The sequence below is a fragment of the Lutra lutra genome, chromosome X, assembly GCF_902655055.1.
Source record: "Lutra lutra chromosome X, mLutLut1.2, whole genome shotgun sequence".
Classification (NCBI taxonomy): domain Eukaryota; kingdom Metazoa; phylum Chordata; class Mammalia; order Carnivora; family Mustelidae; genus Lutra; species Lutra lutra.
In genome coordinates this window covers 98,104,280-98,129,624 of record NC_062296.1, presented here as the reverse complement: position 1 = coordinate 98,129,624, position 25,345 = coordinate 98,104,280, and the positions used below count along the sequence as shown (strand labels likewise).

Here is a 25,345-nt window from a genome sequence, read left to right as displayed (position 1 = left end):
TCCAGCTGGCTGGGAGTGGACAGTGGAGGGGAGAGGTCTGTCTTGCCTCCTGGCACTTAGTTAAGCTACAGTGGGTGTAACCGGTTACACCAGTTGCCAAGGTTTCAGGGCAAGTAAAGACAAAGAGCCCTGGAGATTAAGTAAGGCTTGTTCAGTCTGGTTGTAAATCAGCCGGGCGATGCCCCAACCCCTGGAATGCGGCCCGTTTATCACCGTCCTGGAGCTCTGTGCAGCTGCCGTACACAGTGTTATCTGCAGGCAGCACCCCCGCTGGCCCAGCGTCTCCCCCCGCCCATGCGCCACCCTCTCCCCCTCCCTGCTGCAGGTCTGATTTTCTGAGTCAGTTTTGCATTGAAATAGACACATGTAGAGTCACACATTTGCAGTGTCTTGTGAGCCGGAAAAAAAGGTTTCACTCAAAAAGACTCTGAGTCCGGAGAAGCAGACAAGAAAGCCTTCAAGGATGAAAGAACAAAGAGGAAGAAAGTTAAAAAAAAAAAAAAAAAGCCCAGGAGGTTTCTTGCAGAATTTCCAGATGCTTATAAACCGGCTGGAACCTTTAAGTTTGCTAAATAAGCAATTTAGTTTGGCAACAGTGTATCATTTAATTTGGCAACGGTGTATCATTTAATTTGGTAACGATGTATCATTTAATTTGGCAATGATGGATCATTTAATTTGGAAATGATGTATCAAAGACCTTAGACAAGTCATTATAAAGACCGTCTCACCTTTAGGCTGATGGGACCAACCCTGCCCCCTCAGGTATATGCCCACTTCAAAGAGTCCATTTCTCAATTCCCAGAAGCTTCTATGGATGGAAGCAGGAGTCCTGGGGTAAGGACATCTGCAGAATCCCCTTAACAGGGGCTGACTCAGCTGGGAAGAAGGCCTTTCTTCCCGCAGCCTGGAATGCCTATGTGATAGCTGGAGCTGCTGCAGCCTTCCTGAGGCCATGAGGCAAAGGACGGTAGAGCTTGGAGTTGCAAGGAGGCTGCCAGCCTGGGGTTGCGTCCCTCCAAGAGAGAACACACCCTTCCCCTGTTTATGGGATTAATTTCCAATGTCTGCTACTGGAAGCCCAAAGTAATTTCCACGTAATAAGACGAGGACACAGGAACAGTGAATGTCATGTGTGGAGTTGAATAGCCACTTGAGATCAGTGAATCCTCAAGACCAGCACAGAACGGTTTTATCCCCATATGTCTGTCTGCCCTTTTGTAAGGCTGTTCACAGACCCAGTGAAACCCCAAGTAGGCTTTGAGATGAATGGGTACAAAAACTGGGTATTGGCACTGTGATAACCCTGAGCACTGGAAGAGGATCAGGACCGGGGGCATTACTGGGTGTCCACTGTGATGGTCTTATGTCGTGGATGAGAAAGTTCAGACGCACTCCCCACCAGGACATGGTCCTGGAGAAAGGGAAACACAAGCTTAGCTTCTCCGTGTGCTCGCTCTCCTGGGTACCCCGTCGTTGTCCCGGCATTTGGGGGAGCTGTGCCTCTCCCCTTTAAAGATCCATTTCCCAGCTTTATGGGGGTGTAATGGACAAATGCAATTGTATTTATGGTTTACAGCGTGATGACTGGATATAGGTACACATCGTGAAACGACCACCCCAGTGAAGTGAACCAACACGCCCATCACCTTCGGTAGTGACCGGTTTTGGTGTGCACGGTGAAAACACCTAACATCTACTCTCTCAGCAGATGCAAAGGGTATGAGACGGTATTAGGAACTAGAATCCTAGAATCACCGTGCTGAGAGGTGTCCACAACAGAGTCCTCTCCTAACTGGAAGCTCATGCCCTCTGGGCACCCTCTCCCCACCTCCCCCAACGCCCCGGCACCCACTCTTCCAAACTCTGCTTGTACCAGTTTCCATTTTTTTTATTGTTAAGATTCCACGAATCGGTGAGATCGTGCGGTATTTTTCGATCTATGTCTGGCTGATTGTCCTCCAGGTCCGTCCGCGTCGTCACAAAGGGCAGGATCTCCTTGCTCCTCGTGGTCCAGTCGTGTTGCATTGTGTGGATGGGCTACGCGTTCTTTCTCCCTCCATCCATCGATGGGCGCCTGGGCTGGTTCCATGTCTTGGCCACTGAGACGAATGCTGCCATGAACATGGGGTAGAGGTATCTTTGAGATCCTGTGTTCATTTGCTGTGGGGAAACCCCCAGGAGTGGAATCCCTAGGTCCTAGGGTAGGTCTGTTTTTCATTTCTTGAGGAGTCTGCCTACGGTTTTCCAGAGTGCTACAACAGTGCAAGAGGGTTCCCCTTTCTCCGCATCCTTGTCAACGAGTTTCACCCCACCTGCCTGACGACGGGCATCCTGCTCAGTGTGAGGTCACGTCTCACCGGGGATCTCCGTCCTGCCCGCACGCGCACAGGGGGAAGGTTCCACAGCACGGCTGCAGCCACGGCTTCCAGATGATGTTGCTCAGGGAAAACTGGGGAGGCACAGGACTCAGGGTTCTCCTGTGCTGGTCCACTGCCTCGCCCACCCGTGAGACCACCGCGTGGTACCGCGGTTCGGAGCTGGGGGCCAGGGGCTGCGCCTCGGAAGGGTCTCTGGAGAGGTCGAAGAGCAGAGGTGGGCTGTGCTGGGTCACGCCGTCCCCCGAGCAGGGGCACACGCCTCGGCCATAGCAGGCCCCTGTCCCCTTGGGGTGGAACCGTGGTGTCATGTAGTGGACCTTCCAGAGTCTTCCACCTAAAGACAAACAGAGTGGTGAACACCTGACCTAAGTGCCAGCCCTAGGGAAATCATCAACTACCCATCCAAATAGAGAGAGAGGAGAAAACCAAGTGGGTCTTGCCAAGTGTGTCTATATGGTGTGCTCCAGGCACACAGAGGCAAAGGGACTCGTCCCAAAGTGCTCAGTGAGGCTGTCTGCAGGGATGACACCCACGTGTGCCGTGCTTTCTTCATTCTTACCCTTCCCGCTATTTTGCAATTGTTCCACATCCCCGAACTAGTTTGGGTAATGGAAGCAAATAGGACACATCAACACGGTGATTGGCAAAGAGCTTGCTGTGTTCTCAGGGAGAAGCATTTGGGTACAGGGCAGATACTAAAGCCAGTCAGAGGAGGGCATGGGGTGCAGCCCTCAGATTCCCTGCACCAGCCATCGTTCTCCATGAGATATGGATTCTTCTCAGCTTCTCAGAAAGAGATTTGCTCTGTGATGCTGCATTTCATTCATAATCATGGCCAGACTATGGTGCCAGGTGCGCAGCCGAACACTCCTCTGCATGTCGCCGTGGCAGGCTTTTTCCTCCTCCCAGTGAGATGAACATTTACATTAGTAGACTGCCCTCCATACCATGGGTGGGCCTTACCCAATCAGTTGAAGATGTAAGAAAGAGCAGAATGAGGTCCCCTAAAGAGGAAGGAATTCTCCTTGCAGAGCACAACCCATGTGTTCTGCCGGAGTTTCTAGCCTTCAGACTCCAGATGGCAGCATCCACTCCTGCAGGACTGTGGGCTGGCCCTGAAGATTTCAGACATGACCGTCCCCATAGGCACACATGACACAATTCTTGAAAATCGCTCTCTGTGTTTCTGCCCACCCGTCCGTCTACATCTGTCTTTATCTTCTGTCTCCATCTATCATCCATTATCTACCTGTATACCTTCCTGTCAACCCTCTCATTATCTCTTAGTCTATTCTATCATCCATCCTTCCATCCATCCTTATCTATCATCTGTTTATCTATCCATCCATCTGTCCATGTGTCTATCCATTCATCGATCCATCAATGCATCTATCCATATCTCCATTTGTCCACCCACCCATCCACCCTTTTCTCTCCTTCTTTCCCTCCCTCTTACCCTCCCTCCATCCTTCCCTCCCTCCATTTATCTATCTACCCACTCTTTCCCTTCATTCCTTCCATCCATCCATCCGTCTGTCCATCTGTCCGTCTGTCTACCCATCCATTGTCCATTCATCTGTCGTCCATCCATCCAACCACTCTCTTTTCCTTCCTTCTTTCCTTCCTCCCATCCTTCCATCTATCCATCTGTCTATCCATCCGTCCATCCATCCTCTTTTCCTTCCTTCCTCCCATCCATCCATCCATCCATCCGTCCATCCATCCATCAATGCATCCATCAATATCTCCATTTGCCCACCCACCCATCCACCCTTTTCTCTCCTTCCCTCCCTCCCTCTGACCCTCTCTCCATCCTTCCCTCCATCCATTTATCCAATAATCCATCCATCCACCCTCTTTCCCTTTCTTCCTTCCATCCATCCATCCCTCTGTCCATCTGTCTACCCATCCATTGTCCGTTCATCTGTCCATCCATCCATCAACTCTCTTTTCCTTCCTTTCCTTCCTCCCATCCTTCCATCCATCCATCCATCCATCCATCCATCCATCCATCCATCCATTTGCCCATCCGTCTATCCATCCATTCATCCATCCATCCATCCATGCATCCATCCATATCTCCATTCATCCACCCATCCATCCACCCTCTTCTCTCCTTCTGTCCCTCCCTCCTTCCTCCCCTCCCTCCACCCACTTATCCATCCATCCACCCTCCCTCCCTCCCTTCCTTCCTTCCATCCATCCATCTATCTATCCAGCCATCCCACTCATGGTTCTGTTTCTTGAGGGGGACCCGTGCCCCTGCACCAGGAAAAGACATGTACTCACTGTCTTTCTCGTGCCAGCGTGCTGCGTGGAGGTACTTCCCACAGTAATGAAAGAGGAACTCGTGTGCTGAGCGCTCAGCAGTCCCTTGAAGCAAGGGTACCAGGCTACGGCCATCGATCACCCTGATTCAGTGAAGAGACAGAAGGAGGAGTGAGACCAAGGCTGCTCAGCCTGCGCTGCACCTGAAAGTGAAACTCCAAGTTCGTAAGGGCCTTGCTAAGGGCAAGAGGAACAGAGATGAGCTGTCTCCCCAACTCTGTCCAGATTGCAAGTTGCTAAGCAAGAGACATGTCGCTGTTTCTAAAGAAAAAGTCACTAAGTTGTGGGGACATTTGTTACACAGAATGGTATACACAGTGCGCACACAGACATACACACACCATTCCAGCCTTGCCTGTCATGGCCATAGGACCATATTTAAAAAGTCCTCTATCTGAACTTAATGTACAAAAGTTATACTTTTCCTTACACTTGTAAAACACTTCTAATTATACCCTAATTATAATGGTTCCATATCCTGTGTCTACTTGGCTGGGTCACAGTGCTCAGGGATGTGGTGAAACGCCAGGCTGAGGGTTGCTGTGAAGGCATTTTTTAGACACGGTTAACATCCACGGTCAGTGGACTCTGAGCAAAGCAGCGCACCCTTCACAAGGAAGGTGGGCCTTACATAATCAGTTGACGGCTGCCAAGAGAAAAGACTGAGGTTTCCCAGAGAAGACAGAATTCGGCCTCAAGAGCGTAACAGGGAAATTCTGCCTGAGTTGGCAGCCTGCTGGTCTGCCATAAGGATTTCAATTTCTTAGCCTCCACAATTGCAGGAGCCAATGCCTTAAATGCCTTATTTTATAAACACACAGACACCCGCACAAACACTGTTGGTTCTGTCTCTCTCACACAGGACTATTTATTTGTTCCCTTAAATGGAGGAATATCAGACTATTATCATAATACTTACTGTTTTGTTTTATCTGGGATTAGGAATAGTCTTTGGTCCTGCACTAATATCGAAGCGATAAGTCATTTTTAAAATGTGGTGTGATAGCCTCATCAACGCATGGGCAAGAGTGCACCTCAGGAAATCAGGGAAATGTGTTTCAACGGATCGACTTCTAATGCTTCCATCCCCTCATTGTTGTGCTGAGTTATAAAATCTTACCAAAACGGCAAAATGAGTAGATGGACCCAATACTTCCTTTATTCATGCTTTACTGAGTATGACTATTTTGCAGTAGGCTGTCCCCTCCCTTTGAGGATGTGAGAATTTTCTAAATGTCCCCACATCGTGGTAGGATTTCTCCCCTACATGTGAAATAGTAAAAGGACAACTTTCAGCAACTGGGGAGGGAGGGGGGGTCTCATGACACGTGTACCTGTCCTGGGGCACATGGCCGCCCCCCAGCTGGACCACGGTGGGGAAAACATCCATCAGGCTGGTGGGCTCATGGATCACTCGGCCGGCTGGCAGCTCCCCAGGCCAGCGGAAGATCCCCGGCACGCGGATGCCGCCTTCCCAGCCCCCCATCCCTTTGCCACCTATAAGGAAGTGTCATTAGAATTCTCCAGGAGATGGTCCCATCCCCATGCACACCTGGGCACACCTGTCTGTCTCTGTATGTGCCTGGTTACCCCACTCATAAACACACACGGTGGCAGCCTGCATTTCCCGATTACGTTTGCAGCAATAATTCCAGAACGTCGTCACTGCCCTATGGGCAGGTGGAGTCTATACACTCTTCTTTTAAGATCTGGCAGGTCTTTGGACCACGGGAACACACAGCGTGTGCAATGCGTGGCTTCAGAATTATAACAGAAGCTGAAATTTCACACCATGCACGTCTGGTGGCTTCCGTCTTCCTCTATCCTTTTTCCTTCTGGGAGGACCAGGAATTGGGTCTGGCAGCCCCTTCTTCTCCTCCTCTCCCACCTGCTCGCCGTACCATCCACCTGTTCCTTTACCCCCTTTCCTGGTTCATCTTCATTTCTGGGACCCCTAGCAATGGCCTGGGGCCCAGATCGGGTCTTCAGGAAATGCAAAGAAGTACCGATAAAACAATCCTATGTTACAGAAGGTGAGTTGCAAACAGGGAGGGATGTGTTCAGAATCTTGCTAAATAAATGGGTTCTTTGTTGCAGTTCAAAAACTGTCATGCACCTCCCTTCCCTTTGTACTGCTGCGTAACAAGTTATGGCAAAGGAGCAACCCCACTCCCATGTGCTAGGTCTCCGTTCTGTATGCTGGGAGTCGGGCGTGGCTGGGTGACTTGGCGGGTACTCCGTTCTGGGTCCCACAGTCGGAAATCAAGGGGTAGGCTGTTTGTAGAACATACCACCGGGAACGAGGAGAAGCTACTGTACAGCTCGGGGACGTGTATGGAGGACTGCAGTGGGAAAATCCCCTCACAAGTCATAGGAACATACACCGTGAACTCTCATTGTTCCCTGGAGCGATGTTCTACAAAGTCGCCACACATGCTGAACCACGACTCTCAGGTGTGTGTAACACACAGCCCGGTTCCAGGAAGATTCTGATCCCTGTATTTCCATCAACCAATCAGTATATTTCTGTGTGTTTTGCTTTAAAGACTCCTTATTGGGTAGAAATCGTGATTCATTCGCACGGAATTCGCGACCAATAGCTCTAGAACTCGTGTCTGGATGAAGCCCCTCTAACACACTTACTTTCTCCGTAAGACGCGTGGCAAGCGTCTTGCCCTTGGGAGCCCTTTCAGGGAGCAAAGTCACCAACAAAAAACAAAACCGCAGAAACGTGGCCATGAAAGAGACCACGAAGAGGACCCATGTCTATGTCTGAGAGATGAAATGTAGGCACAGGGTTACCGCACCCAACCGTGGTTGAGAACGTGCACGACTGATATTCTTACTGCTGTTCAAACGCGTGCAAAGGCATCGCAAGTATAGATTTTGGGGTTGCAGACAAATTTTAGCAAGTAGATGACTTCATAAATGCGGAATCCATGAATCATGGAGAAAATGACTGTATCAGACTTTTAAAAATACGGCAATAGAAAGGTACCATGCCCTCAGTCTCACAAGATAGAGTGGAATACAGAGACACACGTAACTAAGGTTATAGTTATAGTGTGATGTTTGATTTAGGATGGCATTTCTTTTAATTTTATCTTGATTATTTATTGGTAGATCTTCCTCTCCTACTAAAATATAAGCCCTTTCAAGGAAGGGCATGTGTCCTTTATTCTCTCTCTTGGCACTGAGATAGGATTTGGTGCAGAGCAGCTGTTCAAGAAATCCCCCTTTGAAAGTGCACACTCTTTCCCCCTTCTGCTTGCTCTCCAGGCTGTAACACTGAGAATCATTTGGTGGGTGCTGCATCTGCCTCTCACCCCCAATATCCAATGGTCTCACCTCGGAATATCCCATTCCATCCCCCTAGCTGGCCGTGTCTGTCTCTTGCCTCCAAATGTCCTCCGTGATCAGAGGTGAAATACGTGAATGTCGTGTTTTTCAAACTGTGGACTTCGAGTGCTTTAAGGATCTCACCTATAAGAGAAACAGAACAATTCAGGGCAGAGCCAATGAATCACCACCAGCAAATTCAACCCAAATTTGCCCTTTCTTGCTAGAAAGTCCCATAAGGGGACTGTAGTCACCGTCATTACGAATGTGCTCACACAGTGTGAACCCTTTCTGGTTTTCCTGATTCCATAGGACTCAGAATCTTGTTTACAAAGGTATCACTAATACAGAAAACAAAATAAATGTCTACAGCCAATATGGCAGCAATGGAGTGTCTAGAAGGGGCATTGTTGGCATATGTGTCCATAATGACTGCATGGGGTTGGAGTGTGATAAAAAAGAGTCTGATGGGAGAATCCCGTAGAGAGGAGGAAGCCAGAGCTGTGAGCATCGATCGCGTGTGTCGGCACATAGGGGCCAAGGCTCAGGAGAGCATCGCCGGCTACCAGCCAAGCACTCGCTTTATCCATGGAGACCAAGGGCACATCTACAGCCCTGAAGGAAAGATTTTACACCACATGGGGACTGTGCAGCACTGGAAATGCATGTTTCTAGAGCACGATGTAATCCACTCTCCCGTTTTGCGGTTGTCTGCCTCTTTACTTGGTGCACCGTAGCACTACGGTTGTCCCAGGATAAGCCCTCGCACCCTGCAAGGATTTAGATGTCTGCATTCTCTTAAGAATCTATATACACTTGAAGGGAAGGTAACACTGTATCAACAACAGGTCAAAGTAAAAACAGAATGTACAATCTCATTGGCTCTCTCTGGGCTTTCTCAAGGCCATGGGAGGAATGCAACGTTGGTCTGTTGCCCTGAATGACAGAGCATTCTTGCTTCACATTCTGTAATGTGTCATAATGGCTTTATTATTTTTTTTTAAAGATTTCATGTATTTATTTGAGAAAGAGAGAACATGAAGATGGCAGAGAAGTAGACGGGGAGGGAGAAGCAGACTCCCTGCTGAGCAGGGAGCCCCCACGTGGCGCTTGATCTCAGGACCTGGGGACCATGATCTGAACCGAAGGTAGACACTTTACTGACTGAGGCACCCAGGTGCTCCTCATGATGGCTTTAAATAATGCACTTTGTAAAAGGATGATTTGTGCAGAAGTAGGCTGAAGGAGCGTGTGAATGTTATGGGGGACTTTCTCCCAATTCTTTGCCTTTTCTCTTCTTCTTTACTGCAGCTCGGTTCATGCTGAGGTGGCCCATCTGTTACCAGAGTTGAGCGGTGAGGCCAAGACCGAATGACGCATGGCTGTGCCATGACTTACCTACAAGCCAGTCCATCTCCTCCACATTGTCGCCATATAAGCCGTGCTGGCTTTTCCCGAGAAACCGTTTTGTGGTCACCAGGGGAATGTGAACATGCAGCAAAGACACGAAGAGGAGGAATGGCCTCTGCTTATTCCTGAAAGAAGGAAAACATGCTTCAGACATGATGGCACCTGTTTCAACACTATCTGAGCCACCTGGGTCCCTGACACCCATCACCCCATCGGGACTCAGGTGCTATGAGAACTCATCTCCTCTTTAGAAATGAGATTACCTTTCCATATAGGAAACAGCCTCACGCAGAATGTGACCCGCCGTTCTCTCCAAAACCATGGGCTGCTCTATGACGTCATGGTTTCTCATCAGGATACAGTTCCAACGACGCACAAACCCAAAGCTGGCGTACCAGGAGATGAAGAAGAGGAAGACGAGGCTGGCTGCCCCCAGGACTCCCTTCCAGGACACGGAGATGAACCCGCAAGTCTTGCCAAACGCAACGGTCAGGACCCCTAGAGCCGCCATCTGGGTGTAGTGCCACAGTCTGGATCTAGTCGTGGCGTCCACTTCTGGGGGCCTGCCCGGCTGACAGTCATTCACAAGCGTGAAAGGCATACCGTAAAAATAGTCAAATCCGTGGTTCAGTGGATGGTGGCAGTGGTCGTTGCGGGATTCACAGTTGACACCCTGGTGCCATTTTCCTGAAGATAAGAGCAAGAAGCTAAACAAGAACACACACGGAGGTGCTCTGTTTGACCCCAGTCGTCTTCTCAGTAATTCGGATTATATAATTACCCTGCCCTTTGCAAATACTGAACAAACGTATGGAGGTCATGAGATTAAAGGTTCAAGATTTTCTGGGCTGTTAGGAATTAAAATTTGCAACCCTAGACTACTCTGCTATTAAATAACTCAGAAAATATCATTTACGGATATTTCTTACTTAAAAGACAGCCCCTTGATAAAAGGAGTTGGTTCTAGAATAATCTTATGACAGAGCAGAAGTAACCAAGTAAGGAAGAAATGCTTCTAATTTTTTTTCCCAAAGGCTATAATTTTATAATACCATTGAGATGGAACACGAGAAAATCCATATGTCAGATTCTAGAAGGATATACAAGAATTGGGTTCTTTCCGGATGTTCAGCCAGCTTAAATTTAGCTACAAAATAGGACAGAAAAGGGTCCAATGTACTTGTCACCATAATTTCCAAGTACAGAGGTTAAACGCGGTCCCCGCCCTGTTCTTCCCTCCCATGGTTCACAAAGGGTCTCCAGAACCTATAGGATTGGTTCTAGTTCCAAGCCTGGAGACATCCCTTTCTATCCCTGCTTACATTTAAGGAAGTGAGAATGTTGGGATGGGGTGGAACAGGTGGAGAAGGAAAGGATACAGGATGGTCTCCATCTTGTCCACTGTCTACCACTTGGAACGTGAAGAACACCCTTGTCTCAGTTTAGATGGGGTGTGTGCACCAGAAGAATAAAGATTCACAGAAGGAACTGATACACAGGTCTGCAAGTCCAGTAAACACAAAATGAATCCACTTACCTAGTTTTAAACACAATTCTACCCACAGAGTACGAGATACATGGTGGTCGTGGGCTCAAGGACATTGGGTCGTTGACCCAACGGTGGTGAGTTGGTAATGGAAAGTTCCAGTCAATTTGGGTGGGTAAGAAGCTTTGCTCTACTTCTCAGGATTGAGAAGATAAATACAGGTGATAGAGCAGATGTGTACAAAGTCCTTGAAAATGCCCTTGAAAATGGTATATGCGATATGCTGAGTATCTGTGTCTCCCTAAAATTCCTGTTGAGACCTGACCATGAGGGTGATGGTATTTGGAGGTGGAACCTTGGACAGGAGATCAGGTCCTCAGGATGGAGCCCCCATGAATGGGATTAGTGCCCCCAAAGAGACCTTCACCTCTTCGTCTCCCATGTGAGGACACAGAGAAGACGGTTGTCTCTGAAGCAGGGCGAGGTCCTCACCAGACATGGAGTCTGGATCTTGGACATCTCAGTCTCCAGAACTCTGGGATGTAAGTCTACATAATCTCTATTTCTAAAGTTGCAGGAAATTTTAAAAGGGGGGGGGGGAAGGAGTGACTACCCAGTGTCCGACCCAATCACCACCCTGACAAAGTGGGGGTGTCAGTCCCCTCTAAACTCAACAGTGACTCTGAGTGTAGAAGAGCTGATGAGGAATTGAACGGGACCCCCTGCACACAGACCTGATCAAATCTTTCCTTGACCAAGGAGTTGGGGAAGACTCCCTCATCATCTAGCTTCAGAGATTCCTGTTAAGAGGACACACTACTTCTAAACACACAGGCTGAGCAAGGAATGAAAGTGTTCCCAAGCATCTAGTCCATGACAGATGGGTGCCCATCTGCAAGGAAGCCACCTACCAGGTGTTGGAGTGCCGTTCTCAGGCAGCGGGTCTTACGAGGTTGGCCCTGCCTAACGATGTGCGAGCAATCAGCTCTCCAGAGGATTTCCATCATTCCCTAAATAATAAGTGTGGCTCTGTGTCTAAAATGTTTGCACGATGTGGTTTTGCTGAATGCCCGCTTTCCTTCTGGAGGCTGGGGTTTTGGGGCGGGTGCCAGGCAGCGGTGTCTAGGAGACCAGCCCCTAATACAAAGCCTGGGAATGGAAGGAAAGAGGCAAATCCTCCAAGAGGTTGAATTCAAACGGCTCCTCAATGACAGAAGTTCCAATGGTGTGACTGATCCAAGAGAGATCATATGGGGCCAGCCCTCAGTTTTGGTTCCGACATGTAACTTTTTCCCCTTGTAGGGAAACAGGCTGATCCTCCTGCTCCCTGAATGGTATGAGTACCTATAAGGCCGGTTGCATAACCTTGCTGCTGCAGGATTCTTGCAAATGTGGTTTCGTTCGTGGGGAGTCCGCCCGATCCCGCGTTCCACTGGAGGGCACGGTACCCATCATCAGCTTCCATGCCTGCGGAGTAGAGCAGAGAGCAAGCACTCACTCTCCCTTGACTACTGCAAGGGTTCTTGCCTGGGGAGGAAGCTGACCCTTCACCCTGTCTGGCATTGGTCTGGGTTTCACAATTGCAGGAGGGGTGCTACTGGCATCAGCTGGCGGAAACACCCTACAGTGCCCAGGTTGCCCCCACCATAGAGAATCATCCAGCCCAAATGTCAGCAGTGCTGAGGTTGAGAAACCCTGTGTTGGCATGAGAGAGTCTGTCTGTTTCTCTCTATCATCTCTCTGTCCATCCATCCATCTCTTCACACATCTATTCATGTATCATCTATCTAATCATCTATCAATCATCAACTGCTTACCTACTTACCTATCCATTCATCCCTATCTCTCTCTCTCTCTATCATCTAACTCTATCCATCCATCCATATATCCACCCACCCATCCACCCACCCGCCCATCTAGTCAACTATGCACCTACCCATCCATCTATCAATCTACTAATGTATCATCTATCAATCTATTATCTATTATCTAACATCTAACATCTATTCGTCCATCTATCAATCTACTAATCTATCATCTATCAATCTATTACCAATCTATCATCTAACTCTATCCACCCATCCACATATCCATCCACCCATCCACTCACCTGCCCATCTAGTCATCTATGCACCTATCCATCCATCAATCTATTAATCTATCAATCTATTATCTATCTATCATCTAACTCTATCCATCCATCCATATATCCACCCACCCATCCACTCACACACCCATCTAGTCATCTATGCACCTATTCATCCATCTATCAATCTATTATGTACCTATTATCTATCATCTATCTATCTATGTATCTATCTATCGATCTATCTATCTATCTATCTATCATCTCTATCTTCTATCTCTGTATCTTCTGTCCATTATCTATCTACGGCAGTCTTTCCCAACCAAAGGTAATTCTGCCCCCCAGGGAACACTTAGCAAATGCCCGGTGACATTTTTGGTAGTCACAACTCGGTGGGGAGAGTGGCTGCTACTAGCATCTTGCACATAGAGACCTGACCCCCAGCACCTCAGAATGTGACCGTGTTTGAAGATAAGGTCTTTAAAAGAGATCGGGTCTTTTAAAGAGGTAAAAAAAGAAGTCGTTGGAGTAGGCTCTGATCCCATAGGACTGGGGTCTTTATACGAAGAGCTATAGACAGATGATCACATGAGCACAGGGAGAGAAGGCAGAGTCTTCATCCCAAGGAAAGAGGCCTCAGGGAGAACCAGCCCTACCCTGGATCTCAGACTCCCAGCCTCCAAGATGGTCAAAAAAGTAATCTGTGTTGTTTAGGCTGGTCCATCTGTGGTATTCCGTACAGCAGCTCAGACAAACTAATATGTCAATATTTCAATATGTGAATGTACCGGCTTATTAACCCACTCTTCCACTGATGAACTGTGTCCGTGTTTGCAACGTACAGATATACAGACAACGTGGAGTGCTGCTGTGAAGTTCTCATTCCATCTTTTGTAGAACTTGCATGTGTGCACATGTTAGGCGCCTACTTAGGAATTGCTGGGTCATGGGTGTGCCTGCTTTCAGCTTAAGCAGACAGACAACCCTAAGCATCTCACCAACCTTGTCCCTTTCTGACTCTGACCCTCCTGCTTTCCCCTTAGAAGGACTTGGTGATGACACTGGGCCACCTGCATAATCTAGGATAACGTTCCCATCTGAAGATCCTTCACCTAATCCCAGCTTCAAAGTCCCCTTTGCCATATAAGGAATTAGGATGTGGGATCTTTGGGAAGCATCCTTTAGCTCCCTACACGCTCACCGAAAGCCTATCTGAAGTCATGACTACACACCCAGATGGACTAAAATATGTAAACAAATAAACACAATGTCAACCATAACCAGCTACCCTTGCAGAGTGCCAGTCTCTGAATTCCCAATCAACCCAATCATAGCACGACTACCTAAAACACAGCAGTCTTCATGTCAGTTTGAGGGGATACCATTGCTGATTATATGTACACCGTTCTACCTGGATCTCAACCATCACTGATCACATTGAGGACAAGTAACAAGTAAACGCAGGCTTGCCCCCTTCTCAGTCATCCCCGCAACACTGACCTGATCTGAAGGCGTGCCTCCCCGTGAGGAAGGAAGATCTGCTGGGGGTGCAGAGGGGGGCGGCCGCCAGGTGCTGGGTGAGCCTCACTCCTTCCTCTGCAAGCTGGTCGATATTGGGTGTCCTGAGCAAACCACACACAAACATCCCTGTCAAGACAGCCCTTACAGATTTTGCTGCACCAAAGGGCATGGCATGGAGTACATCAGTGTTTTTTGAGGGTTTTATGATTAGTTGCATATGGTGTCTTGCAAAGGCAGATGGACCCATCCCCAAAACAACCAGCATGAGCACATGGACTGAGGACCACTTGCTGCAAAAGGGGTTGAGCCCTCGTCCCGGGGTCCAGGGCTGCAGCCCAGCCCACTGCATGCATAGCCACCATCTGGGCCCACATATCACCCAGAGGTCTTGTGCACTGGGAACAAGCTTCTCTGGATGCTGTGGCTGTGTGTAGGGATAAGAGTTGCACACCGTCTTGGTCTTACTGTCTACTTCTGTCTGCCAGGAGGCTGTGGCCACACCAACCTACTGGCTTGCAAAGGTGAGTCCCTTACAGCTTGATACCCTTTGCTCCTCTGTGAGCACACTCTAGTTCACAAATGGGAAATGGTCTTCCCAATCCAATGGGGAAGGAACGCCATGCCTTTCCTGCTTGTACCATCAAGTTTCCATGTGGATGGGTTAAATGGCAGAGGGCAAGTGGATTAAAGAGACATGGGAAGACACAAAGACTGAAGCTACTGGCCAGAATAAAATCTGTGAGAGCCGATCCCTAAAACTTCTTTACTGGGCAGGTGTTCCAATGGCCCAAGGTCAAAGGCATCTTTGGAGAGGACTTGACGCATGGCTGGAAACCTTCCTTCTTGAGTATGAGTGTTGGTGGAGGGTACTGAGGGAGTTGACAATGGTCCGCAACCACTATCTATGGGGGAGAGGAGCCTCAGTGTCCCTGTTCTCCCAGTGCCCTGAGAGAAGGACACAGAGGTGACCATGGCTTTGTTGAAGGTCTGTGCAGGCCCAGGCTGAGACATAGCTCTAGTAGATGCTGTCTTCTTGGACACAAGCCTCTTCCAAAGCCTTGTGACCCAAAGGTTCCCAGACCCTAAGTTTTGTGGAGAGGGGACAGAAATACGATGACTCCTGAAGGAGCTGTGGGTGAACTGAAGGACTTCTGGGAGCCGGTGGGCATCCCAAAGTCCTAGTGTGGGTTTTCGGATTCAAGAACTTCAGACGCATCAAAACCATCGCCAAGACCATCCTCCAAATATTGTGGTAAATGCCTTTCTTACTGACTCAGATGAGTGTTGCCAGTTTTGAAGAACACATTTTTAGTTTTAACTTTTGCTTTTGTTTGGGGTGAACATAGTATACATTGTCTAAAAAAAATGAAAAATTACAAGTATGTTCTTCAAAGTCCTTGAAGCTGGTGACGCACAGAGGTCAGGGGCAGAAGGACAGTGTTCAAACTATATTTGTATAATTGCATGGGAGGCCAGTAAATAACTTCTAAGTTATTGTAGTAATACAAGAGTGTAACACCTTTGGAGATTACTAAAGTGAAAAGCTGCATTTTTTGAATCCCTGCGTCATCTTTAGACCCAATGACTTCTTAGTCAGCGGAGTGATCTCCCCGTTCGCAAGGAGACAAGCAAAGTTCGGAGACTGAGCCACTCGTCCCTGGTCACGGAGCTAGAGTGCCAAAGGAGGGTTTAACACCTCCATTAAGTCACACCTTATCCGTGTGACTTAAAAAATCCACCGAGGGTAGCGTTCTGGAGGTTGTGCGACAAGTATGCCCATCCTCAGGCTCATATCTCCCATTAAGCATGGATTTTATGATCGTTCACAACCACGCGTCCACTTTGGGACCACTAAAGCTTTTTTCCTGAAGGCTTTGTTCCTATTTAAAGACAGTCCCCCTTGCCCTCTTGTGTGCAAGCTGTTGTCTGTACTCATTCAGCTGTGGCTTCCAGGCCCATCCTGCATGCCCAGAAACCACAGCTGAGGTCAGTATTTCAGACACTTGCTGCTCCGGGCAGCTGCTGGGGCCCTGCCATGCCTCTGTTTTCAGAGAACAGCTGTGTCAGGCAAGACCGTTCTGGCCACTTTGCTCATCTTGGACTTTTTTTAAAAAATTGCAACCAACCCAAATACAAATGCTGTTATTAAAAAAATCACCCATTCCGTACTCATGCTGTTTGTTTTCAATAACCCAGCTGTAAAAGTTTACTTTTTTTTTTTAACTAAACTATGAACACAAATTGCAAGAGCTTATAAGATTCTACCAATAAGTATAATTATACTAGCTCTGACCTATTGTTCAGGCTACAAAAGTTCTATCTCTAGCTTGATATCTAATCTATTATGTACCAGCCTACCATCTGTCTACCCATCCTTCCATCCCTTTCCATCCATCCATTCACCATTCATCCACTCACTCATCCATTCTTCCATCCATCCTCCCATCCATCCACTCATCCATCTACCTATCTTTCCATCCATCCATCCATCCATCCATCCATCCATCCATCCATCTTTCCATTCATCCATCCATCCATCCATCCATCCATCCATCCATCTATCCATCTTTCCATCCATCCATCCATCCATCCATCCATCCACCCATCCATCTTTCCATCCATCCTTCCATCCTTCCATCCATCCACTCATCCACCTATCTTTCTATCCATCCATCCATCCATCCATCCATCCATCTTTCCATCTATCCATCCATCCATCCATCCATCCATCCATCCATCCATCCATCCACCAATCCATCTTTCCATCCATCCATCCATCCATCCATCCATCCATCTATCCATCTTTCCATCCATCCATCCATCCACCCATCCATCTTTCCATCCATCCATCCTCCCATCCATCCACTCATCCATCTACCTACCTATCTTTCCATCCATCCATCTTTCCATCCACCCATACATCCATCAATCCATCCATCTATCCATCCTTCCATCCATCCATCCATCCATCCATCCACCCATCCATCTTTCCATCCATCCATCCTCCCATCCATCCACTCATCCATCTACCTACCTATCTTTCCATCCATCCATCTTTCCATCCACCCATCCATCCATCCATCCATCCACCCATCCATCCATCCATCCATCCACTCATCCATCTCCATCCATCCATCCAACAGTTGTCTGTCTAGCTATCTCTCTTCTATCAACTATTTATGTCCAACAGATGTCCTCATGATTATCTACATTGGGGAACAGAATGAAAAATACCACAGGTTTCAACTTCGGCACAGAAATCTTCTCCTGCAGAATCTCATTCCTCCACTTGTTAAAAGATACCCTAAGACAGGAAAAATGCTCCTGATTTTAAATTCTGTGCTTCTCAATCAATTTATGTCATCTCCTTCTTTCCCTAACCAAGCTGACTGGCAAATATAATCCCAAAATATTACTCTCAAGTGCCTTTCATTTTTTTAATGCATTCTTTCTCTTTTAAATAACCCTCTGGCCTGTGGGATCAGATATTTTTATTCTAAAAACAGAAGGAAAGTATGGGAGTGTCTGAAAGTGATACCAATATGCTGAGAAACAGCCCAGTGAGTCTCACAAAAGGAATGGATGGGCAGGGCATGTATGAGATTTTCCTGAAGAAGACAGATCTTTTCTTCCTATTATGCTAATAAAACAAGCAGATTCCCCTTGTATTTACAGACTGGTTTCCATCATTAACACATGTCTGGGGTGGGGGGAGGGGCTCACTTCCATGTTTTGCATCATGGTCCCAGAAGGAAAGGTGGAGATCATCCAAAGGCCTTATGTGAACAGGGGAAACTGAGGCTGGAGGTATGTCTGATGGCACAGATACTCAGAAGCAGGGTTGGGGCCACAGAGCCAGTCCTGGGGTTCCCTTTTCTGTCCTGACCTCCTGTTTCCCCAACCCTTGGTGACTACACATTCATTACACACCTCTCGGTTTCTCGACTTCCCTTTCTTACAAGGCAAGATATGAAACACAGACCTGGTGTGTCCCACATGAGCCAGTGGAGTGACTGTAAACAAGGGTGGCTGACATTTTCTAGGGTATCTAGGTACAGCAGATCCCCTGGTTCCTGGAGAGAATTCTATGGGACACACTTACTCGTGAAGAACGGCTTATGTGCTGGAGGAGTCGGCATGATTTCATAGCAAATCTCCAAAGGATGAAGGCACGGATGCCTCAGAGTATGTGCAGTCAACTCCCCCTGAAAGCCAAGACGGGGTGTAGATTTCCCTAAACCAGGTGGTTCTTACATCTTCTACCTGTCAGCCTTGATGGCTTGCTTGGGCAAAACTGTTAAAGCGACGTGCCCTGCTCGTGTTGGGGTGGGTGGACGTGCCGTGGAGACAACATTTTGAAGACCTCGGAAGTGTAGTAGGTTTGGGCAGAAAGCCCACATTCCTCATAGGCTGATCGCAAGGGGCATGGACCCTACATGGGTAAGGGGCACCCTGCAACCCATGGGGCCAGCTGGCTCAATGTCTTCATCAGTGAGTCAATGCACTAAATTAAGAGAACATCTTCGCCGCCTTTAGGATGCCCGGAAACACCCTCCTTGCACTCGGCCTGTATTTTAGTTGGAAGGAGAAACACTGGACATGAACGACAACAACAAAAAAAACATGGGTGCTGCCCCCTAGCGGTGGTATTGGGTATGCAATCCCAGTTTCTCCATTAATTTCTTGGTTTAAGTTTTCTTAACCCAAACCCGCAGGCTGGCTGCAGGAGGTCCTGAGGGGTTAGGAATTCGTCCTAGAAATCTTGGGGGACACGATTCAGTCCATTACACTGAGTGATGGCTGAGAGAGGGCAAGGCGTGCTCTTGGGCTGTGAAAATATTGTAAAATGCATCGTGGTGACTTCTCGGAAGCTACCAGAAGCGAATGGATTGTCCAGTTTCGTTGGGGGAATGGTCTAGCCCAACAGGTATAACTGGGCAGGCTCAGCGTGGGGGGGGAGGAAGGTCCCTGCCTACACAGGGCAGTGTCTGCTGCTGTTGGAAAGGCTGTAACCAAATGGGGTGGGCCTGGGTCTGTGCCAGGAAGTCCCAACGTGGACTGCTAATGCCAAGGCAGATCGTGTGATGCTGCCCTGGTGATCTTTCTAAAAGAAACAGAATGAGATGCTTCTTGTCTCCTGTTGCACAGATCACGCAAACACCATCGTGCCCATGTTTGCCGGGAGGCAAGACGCAGAAGCCTGCGTACTGTGAATACGGAGGTCCACTGAGGTCCGCTGAGGTCCCCACAGCGAGTGAGTAGCAGCCTCAGGGGCACAGCTGTCCTATGCTAATCCCCGGTATTTGTGAATAGGACCTGACTTGTAAACGGGTCTTTACAGGTGTCATTTGTTAAGGATCGAGGGATGAGCTCATCCTGGATCAGGGTGGCCCTAAAGCCAATGACAGGTGTCCTTGTAAGAGACAAAAGACGAGACACAGACACAGAGGAGAAGCCACAGGAAGACGAAGGCAGAGATGGGAGGGATGTGGCCATCAGAGTAGGGACGCCTGGAGTTCCAGAAGCTGGAAGAGTCAGGAAGGACCCTGTCCTGGTGCCTCTGGAGGGGGCTCGGCCCTGCCCCACCTGGATCTCAGACTTCTGGTCTCCAGGACCGGGAAGAGAAGAAATTCCTGGGTCTCAAGTTACTCCATTTGTGGTCTTTTGTTCAGGCAGCACTAAGAAAGGAAGGAATACACCCATCCCCCCGAGTGCCATGGTGTTTGAACATTTCAGTTTAAGACCCAGCTTCCCCATCAAAAAATAATTTCTTGGGGGTTCACATCTGATGCGCTGAGGGCTTTCCCACTACAGGCAGATTTCAAAGACATCATGAACCATATGCGCTTTCTCTCTCTCTCTCTCTCTCTCTCTCACACACACACACACACACACACACACACGACCCCTAGGACCACCAGCATCACCAGCACGTCGTTATACCTGAGCGTACGGTTCCCATAGCATCCAAGATCCCCGATGCCAAGATCGTCTACCATTATCAGTAGAATATTGGGTTGAAGGGCATTTGCGGCTTTTAACTCGGACGTCCTCAGGAGCAAACACAGAAGGAGCAGACCCCACAAAAAGTCCCTGGAAAGACAACCAACAAGGCCCAAATTAACGTCCAGGATTTGTAATGTTCAGTGGGTATTTCCAAGCGGCTTGCGGGGAAGGCACGTGGGTTTGCCCTAAATCAGGATTCACCTCCTCCCGAACCCGTTGGTCCTTAATTCTGCTACTTCGGTGGGGCGCTCCTTAAAGGGCTGAGCGCTTGTCTTCCAGGGCGCGCTTTCCTGCCTTTCCCGGTGCAAAGTCGGCCAAAGCGCGCCTTCCGTCCCCGGAGCCACCCCACAGGAGGTAGGCGGACCCAGAGGGTCGGAGCAGCGGGGCACAGGCATTTTAAAAGGAAGAATGTGGGATTCGGGGCACCCCGGCCACGACAGGGAGACAAGGCACTGCTGGTGGGACCCAGTAGAGACAACACGGTCATGGAGCGAGCGTGGCCAGCAAGGTCCCAGCTGGGCGCGCTAGGGACCGCGCGGGAAAGGGATTTGGGGCGTCTGGGACGCGGATGTCCGGCCCTGCCCGCCCCCTAACCGGGGGGGACGCAGGGCCTGGGGCGCCCAGGTCCTCATTCCTGGCTGTCAGCTAGAGCGTGCCTCGGGGCCGCCAGTGCTGTCCTGTCCCCCGATTGCGCCCCGGTGCTCCAGCAATCCGGAGCAGGGGGGCAGGGAAGGTCTCAGCCTCACAGGGCGGAGGCGGAGCGTCCAGAGGGTGGTGGCGAGGGGGAGGAGGGGGCACCGCCGCGCTCCGGCGAGGGGGTCTTGGGGAACTGGGCAAGTCTTAGGGCTGGGGGCCAGGGCTCCGCTCCGGATGTGGGGGTGGGCAAGGCTCCGCTTGGGCTGGGGGGGCCGGGCCGGGGGCCGGAGGCCGGAGCGGGGCGGGGCAGTGTCAGAAGGAGGAAGCCGCGCGCTTTGGGAGGCGGGGAACCGGGTGCTGAACCGGACGTGTCTCAGAGTGGGGGAGGGTGCGGCCGGGCTGGGATTGGGGAGGACGGGACAAAGCGGGGATGGGGGGCAAGGGTGGGGTTGAGGGGACGTCGCGGTGCTGTTAGGGTGCGGAACCAAGGGGGGTCCCTGCGTGTCCTAGGGAGTGGGGATTGGGGACACGGCCACACTCCGGGGGGTAGGCGGCAGGGAGCGGAAGGGGCCGTGTGCTGGACCGAGGGTGCACGCGGCAGCGCTCAGGGGGAAGAGGGTGTTTTGGGGGCCTGGTGCTGGCGCTGCTGGAGGAGGGGGTACTCGGGATCAAGGGAGCGCGTCCTACGCAGTGGGGGATGGGAACCAGGCCTCCGGCTGCCGGGGCGTGGCCTCCGAGCACCAGCCCAGCGGTTCCCCTTCCTGTCGCCGGCCCTCCCTCCCTCTCCTCCGTCCAGCCTCCCCTGTCCTCCCGTCCAGCTCCAGCTCTCGGCCCCCGCGTCCCTGTGACTGCGAGGACGTCGAGCTGCATTTTGGTGACTCCAAGGCGCACACACCGCCCACCCGTCCGTCCCGGAGGCCACTGTCACCCAGTGTGCGCCTCCCCCAGCCCTCATGCCCGTCCCGAGTGGGGGCCGCGCCCTCGGACCCCGCGCACCTGGTAACGGGCGCGGTGCATCCCTTCGGAGCCCTGGGAGCCATGGCGGCGCGCTGGCCGGGCGCACAGGACCTTGGCCCCAGCGCGCGGAGCCCGGACCCGCCCACGCAGCGGAGCCCTCCGGGCAGTAGGGCCCCATCCCGCCCCAATCCGTTTAATCTCCTGTCGCCCAGGGCCTTCCGGGAATTGATCTTGGAAACCGGTTTTCCCGAGTCTCTGGTGGCCTCCGGGCGGGCACTCCCGGGAGAGGATGAGGAACCCGGGCTGGATCTGGGCTCGGGGAACCCCAGCAGTTTCCAGCAAGGTCTGGAAAGTTCTTGGGACTGCTCCCGTGCGGTCAGGCAGCCTGGATGTGAATTCTGTTTCACTAGGATCTGGGATGCCATTCCCCTTCTCTATGGTCAAGGTGGGGGCAGGAGTCAGGTGTGAGCTAGGCTAGTTAGACCCTCACCCACAGGACTTGACACCAGGGGGTCTACCTGGTGGTCACCTCCCGGTTCTGGTCCCCATTAGCTGTCCGAAGTTCTCTTTGTCCCTTTCCAACTCCGTTCTGCGTTTTGCGGAGATAGTCACTGGGAATTAAGGCTTGCCAAGAGGTTGAGGGCTGGGGCAGTTTGCTGAAGGATCTGTTCGGAGAAAAGAACGATTTTGCCTTAGAACTGGCGGCCCTAATTAGCTCACATTTCCCGGGAGGTCTCCGGAGAAGCCCACCCTGTTCACACCTTGATCTCAGGACTTCCCAGCTCTGCAGCTTGGAGAGGATGAAGTTAGGGGGTTAAAGCAGCCGTCTTGCAAAGTGATGGTGGTGGGGCGCGGGGCGTGTGTGTGTGTGTGTGTGTGTGTGTGTGCAGGGATTGGGGCTTGGGTGCAGGGTCAGGAACAAAGTCCCCATCCTGCTGGTGTCCCGTCCTGGGCATGTCCCGTGCAGAGCCTGCAGGCCAGGGGGCTTGGTGCTAATGCAAGGACCTCCCACACAGAGTGGGAGAACACTGAATACCCAGCACAGCCCCCCACCAAGTTCTGGGTTTCCCTAAATTTCTAGGGCATCTGTTTGCAGAGAATAATCACTTGAAAAGTGTTAATAAACCTAAACTCTTTAAACTAGCCCCAGTCACACCTTTTCTGGGCTATGTTTGGTGCTCCCCTGGCCTTTGTCGGCAAACCCATCTGGTTTGGAAGTATCTTCCACTGGGACTGTGAGTCTGGAGGGGGACAGAGCAGCCTCCTCTGGGTGGGGCTGGGGTTGGGGAATGGAAATCCCCATGACAGGAGGGGCTTTGCTCCTCACTCTTTAGGAATCCAAGGGGGCTTAACAAGCCCAATGTGGTTCGGTTGACTTAAGGGTGATGGCACACTGCTGTGTCTTCCTTATACCTTTTGGGTTTCGGGGTGCAGAACTGTCCCAGCCACATAAAGGGACATCATAACTTCACAGGGAGTTGTATTTGGACCAAGAAGTACCAGGACGAGGGAGGGAGCTAGCTCTCCCCGGCAGGTAGTGATGCCGGGTCACCTTCCCTATCACACCAGCAGAGTGGGAACCGGCCACAACAGGGCTGAAGCCAGGGTTTCCAGGTGTTGCCCTGCATGTCCAGCTGCAGAGGAACCGGGCTGAGTGTCTGGCGATGCTCATCCACGGCCCGTGCGACTGTGTCCATCACCTGATGGAACAAGGGCTCCGTGTCCGGGGTGAGGATGTGGGCTTCGGAGGGGTCTCTGGACAGGTCGAAGAGCAAAGGTGGGTCGTGATGGGCCACTTGGTCTCCAGAGCATGGGCAGACCCCTCTCCCATAGCAGGCACCGGTGCCTTCTGGGTGGAACACTGGGGTTGTATAGTGGACTTTCCACAGTCTTCCTCCTGAGGAAAGGACGAGAATCTCAGGGGGTTGACGTGGAGAAGCAGAACGATGGCTAGAGAGAAGCTGAAGTGAATGGTTGAGCAGATGGGGGCCATCCATGCCATGGGATGGGATCAGCCATAAAAATAAATGAAGCTCTGAGACCTGTTACCTTGTGCATAAACTCAAAAACACGCTGCTCCGTGAGAGAAGCCAGATATCCAAGGACACAGAGTGTGGGATTCCCTTGGTAGGAGATGTCCGCAACAGGGAAATCCACAGACTCAGAAAGAACACCAGTAGATGCCCAAAGCTGGGGAGGAGAGTGGAGAGTGAGTGCTAACAGGGATGGGGTGTCTTCGGGGGAATGGAATGTTCTGGTACGAGACACAGGTGCTGTTTGCACAACATGGTGAATGTGTCAAATACCCCCGAGTTGTACCTTTTAAAAGAGTGAATTTTACAGCATCATGGGCTGAAATCGTGTCCCTCCAAAATTCATATATTGCAGCCCAGACCCCCAAAAGGATGGAATCAGGAAGTGGAGGCTCTGGGGAATTAACAGGTCACAAGGACAGAGCCCTCAAGAACAGGATGAGTGCCCTGACAAGAATGGAAGGGAGGTCCATCGGGGTTCCTGCACCATCCGCCTGCATGGAGGTGGGTCATGCCAGCATCACTGCCTCTCCTCCCTGGCTTCCTGCTTTTGGGAGGGAGGCCCCCACAACCATGCTTTGTATCCCCCACAGGGCAGTGAGTCTGGGGGAGTCACGTGGGTAACCAGAGCGTAGAGAGCAGGGTTCTGGTGGGCCTGCCTCCTCCAGGAGCAGCTCCAGGGGCAGAAAGACCAGGAAGCAGGGACAGATAAGGGTCAGGATCAGGGCTCCTCCTGGGCTCTGGGAAGGAAGCCACGAATATAGCCCTATGGGCCCAGCAAGGTCACTCACTGCTGTGATAATTCAGCAAACGTGTTGAGCACAAGGAGAAGACAGACAAGTCTTAGAGAGGCAAAAGAGGCCAGACAGGAGTAAACCTGCAGAAACAAGAAAATTGTAAAGGGTGGAAGGTGATGGTGGACGTGTGAGTGTGTGTGTGTTGGGGGGCATGATGGGTGCATTGTGGGGGGGTTTGTTTGGGTCAAGAAAGCCTTGCTGAAAAGGTAATATTGCATTTGAACATCGAAAATGAGCCAGTCATGTGGAGATCCAGCCCTATTTGAGGGGGGTTCTCAGAGATGGGGAGGGGATAGGTCATCCCACAAGGAGGAATTTGGAGGAATTTGTTCTAATGTGTGTGCCGTGGGTGGTCTTGGGATGGC

The 25,345-nt window shown here is 50.5% G+C and overlaps 2 protein-coding genes and 1 long non-coding RNA gene across 7 annotated transcripts in view; 1 reads left to right on the top strand and 2 right to left on the bottom strand.

Annotated features, from left to right (window-relative positions):
* Positions 1-630: 630 nt before the first annotated feature.
* ARSD (arylsulfatase D) lies at positions 631-22,438 on the bottom strand. 5 transcript variants are annotated; one of them, XM_047716068.1, is made up of 10 exons: positions 22,190-22,438; positions 20,495-20,644; positions 14,531-14,652; positions 12,289-12,411; positions 9,722-10,145; positions 9,447-9,583; positions 8,058-8,192; positions 6,044-6,206; positions 4,671-4,792; positions 631-2,715 (listed from the first exon to the last, which is right to left on the bottom strand). In XM_047716068.1, the coding sequence occupies exons 1-10, from the start codon at positions 22,231-22,233 to the stop codon at positions 2,357-2,359; spliced, it is 1,779 nt and encodes a 592-aa protein (XP_047572024.1). In that variant the 5' UTR covers positions 22,234-22,438; the 3' UTR covers positions 631-2,356. The 5 variants fall into 5 exon arrangements, with proteins under 5 accessions (XP_047572024.1, XP_047572025.1, XP_047572023.1 ...); XM_047716069.1 differs by having other exon boundaries at positions 20,495-20,650; positions 22,202-22,438; XM_047716067.1 differs by lacking the exon at positions 22,190-22,438 and adding an exon at positions 20,759-21,126.
* The window catches only part of LOC125091927 (uncharacterized), an 11,023-nt gene continuing 6,433 nt past the window's right edge, over positions 20,756-25,345 (top strand). Inside the window, exon 1 of the long non-coding RNA XR_007124793.1 lies at positions 20,756-20,911. This is a non-coding gene — a long non-coding RNA (uncharacterized LOC125091927). The remainder of the gene's footprint in view (positions 20,912-25,345) is intronic.
* ARSL (arylsulfatase L) overlaps positions 23,386-25,345 on the bottom strand; it is a 20,230-nt gene continuing 18,270 nt past the window's right edge. The window contains exon 11 of the mRNA XM_047716072.1: positions 23,386-24,047. Coding sequence (XP_047572028.1) covers positions 23,668-24,047 — 380 coding nt within the window. The 3' untranslated portion in view covers positions 23,386-23,667. The remainder of the gene's footprint in view (positions 24,048-25,345) is intronic.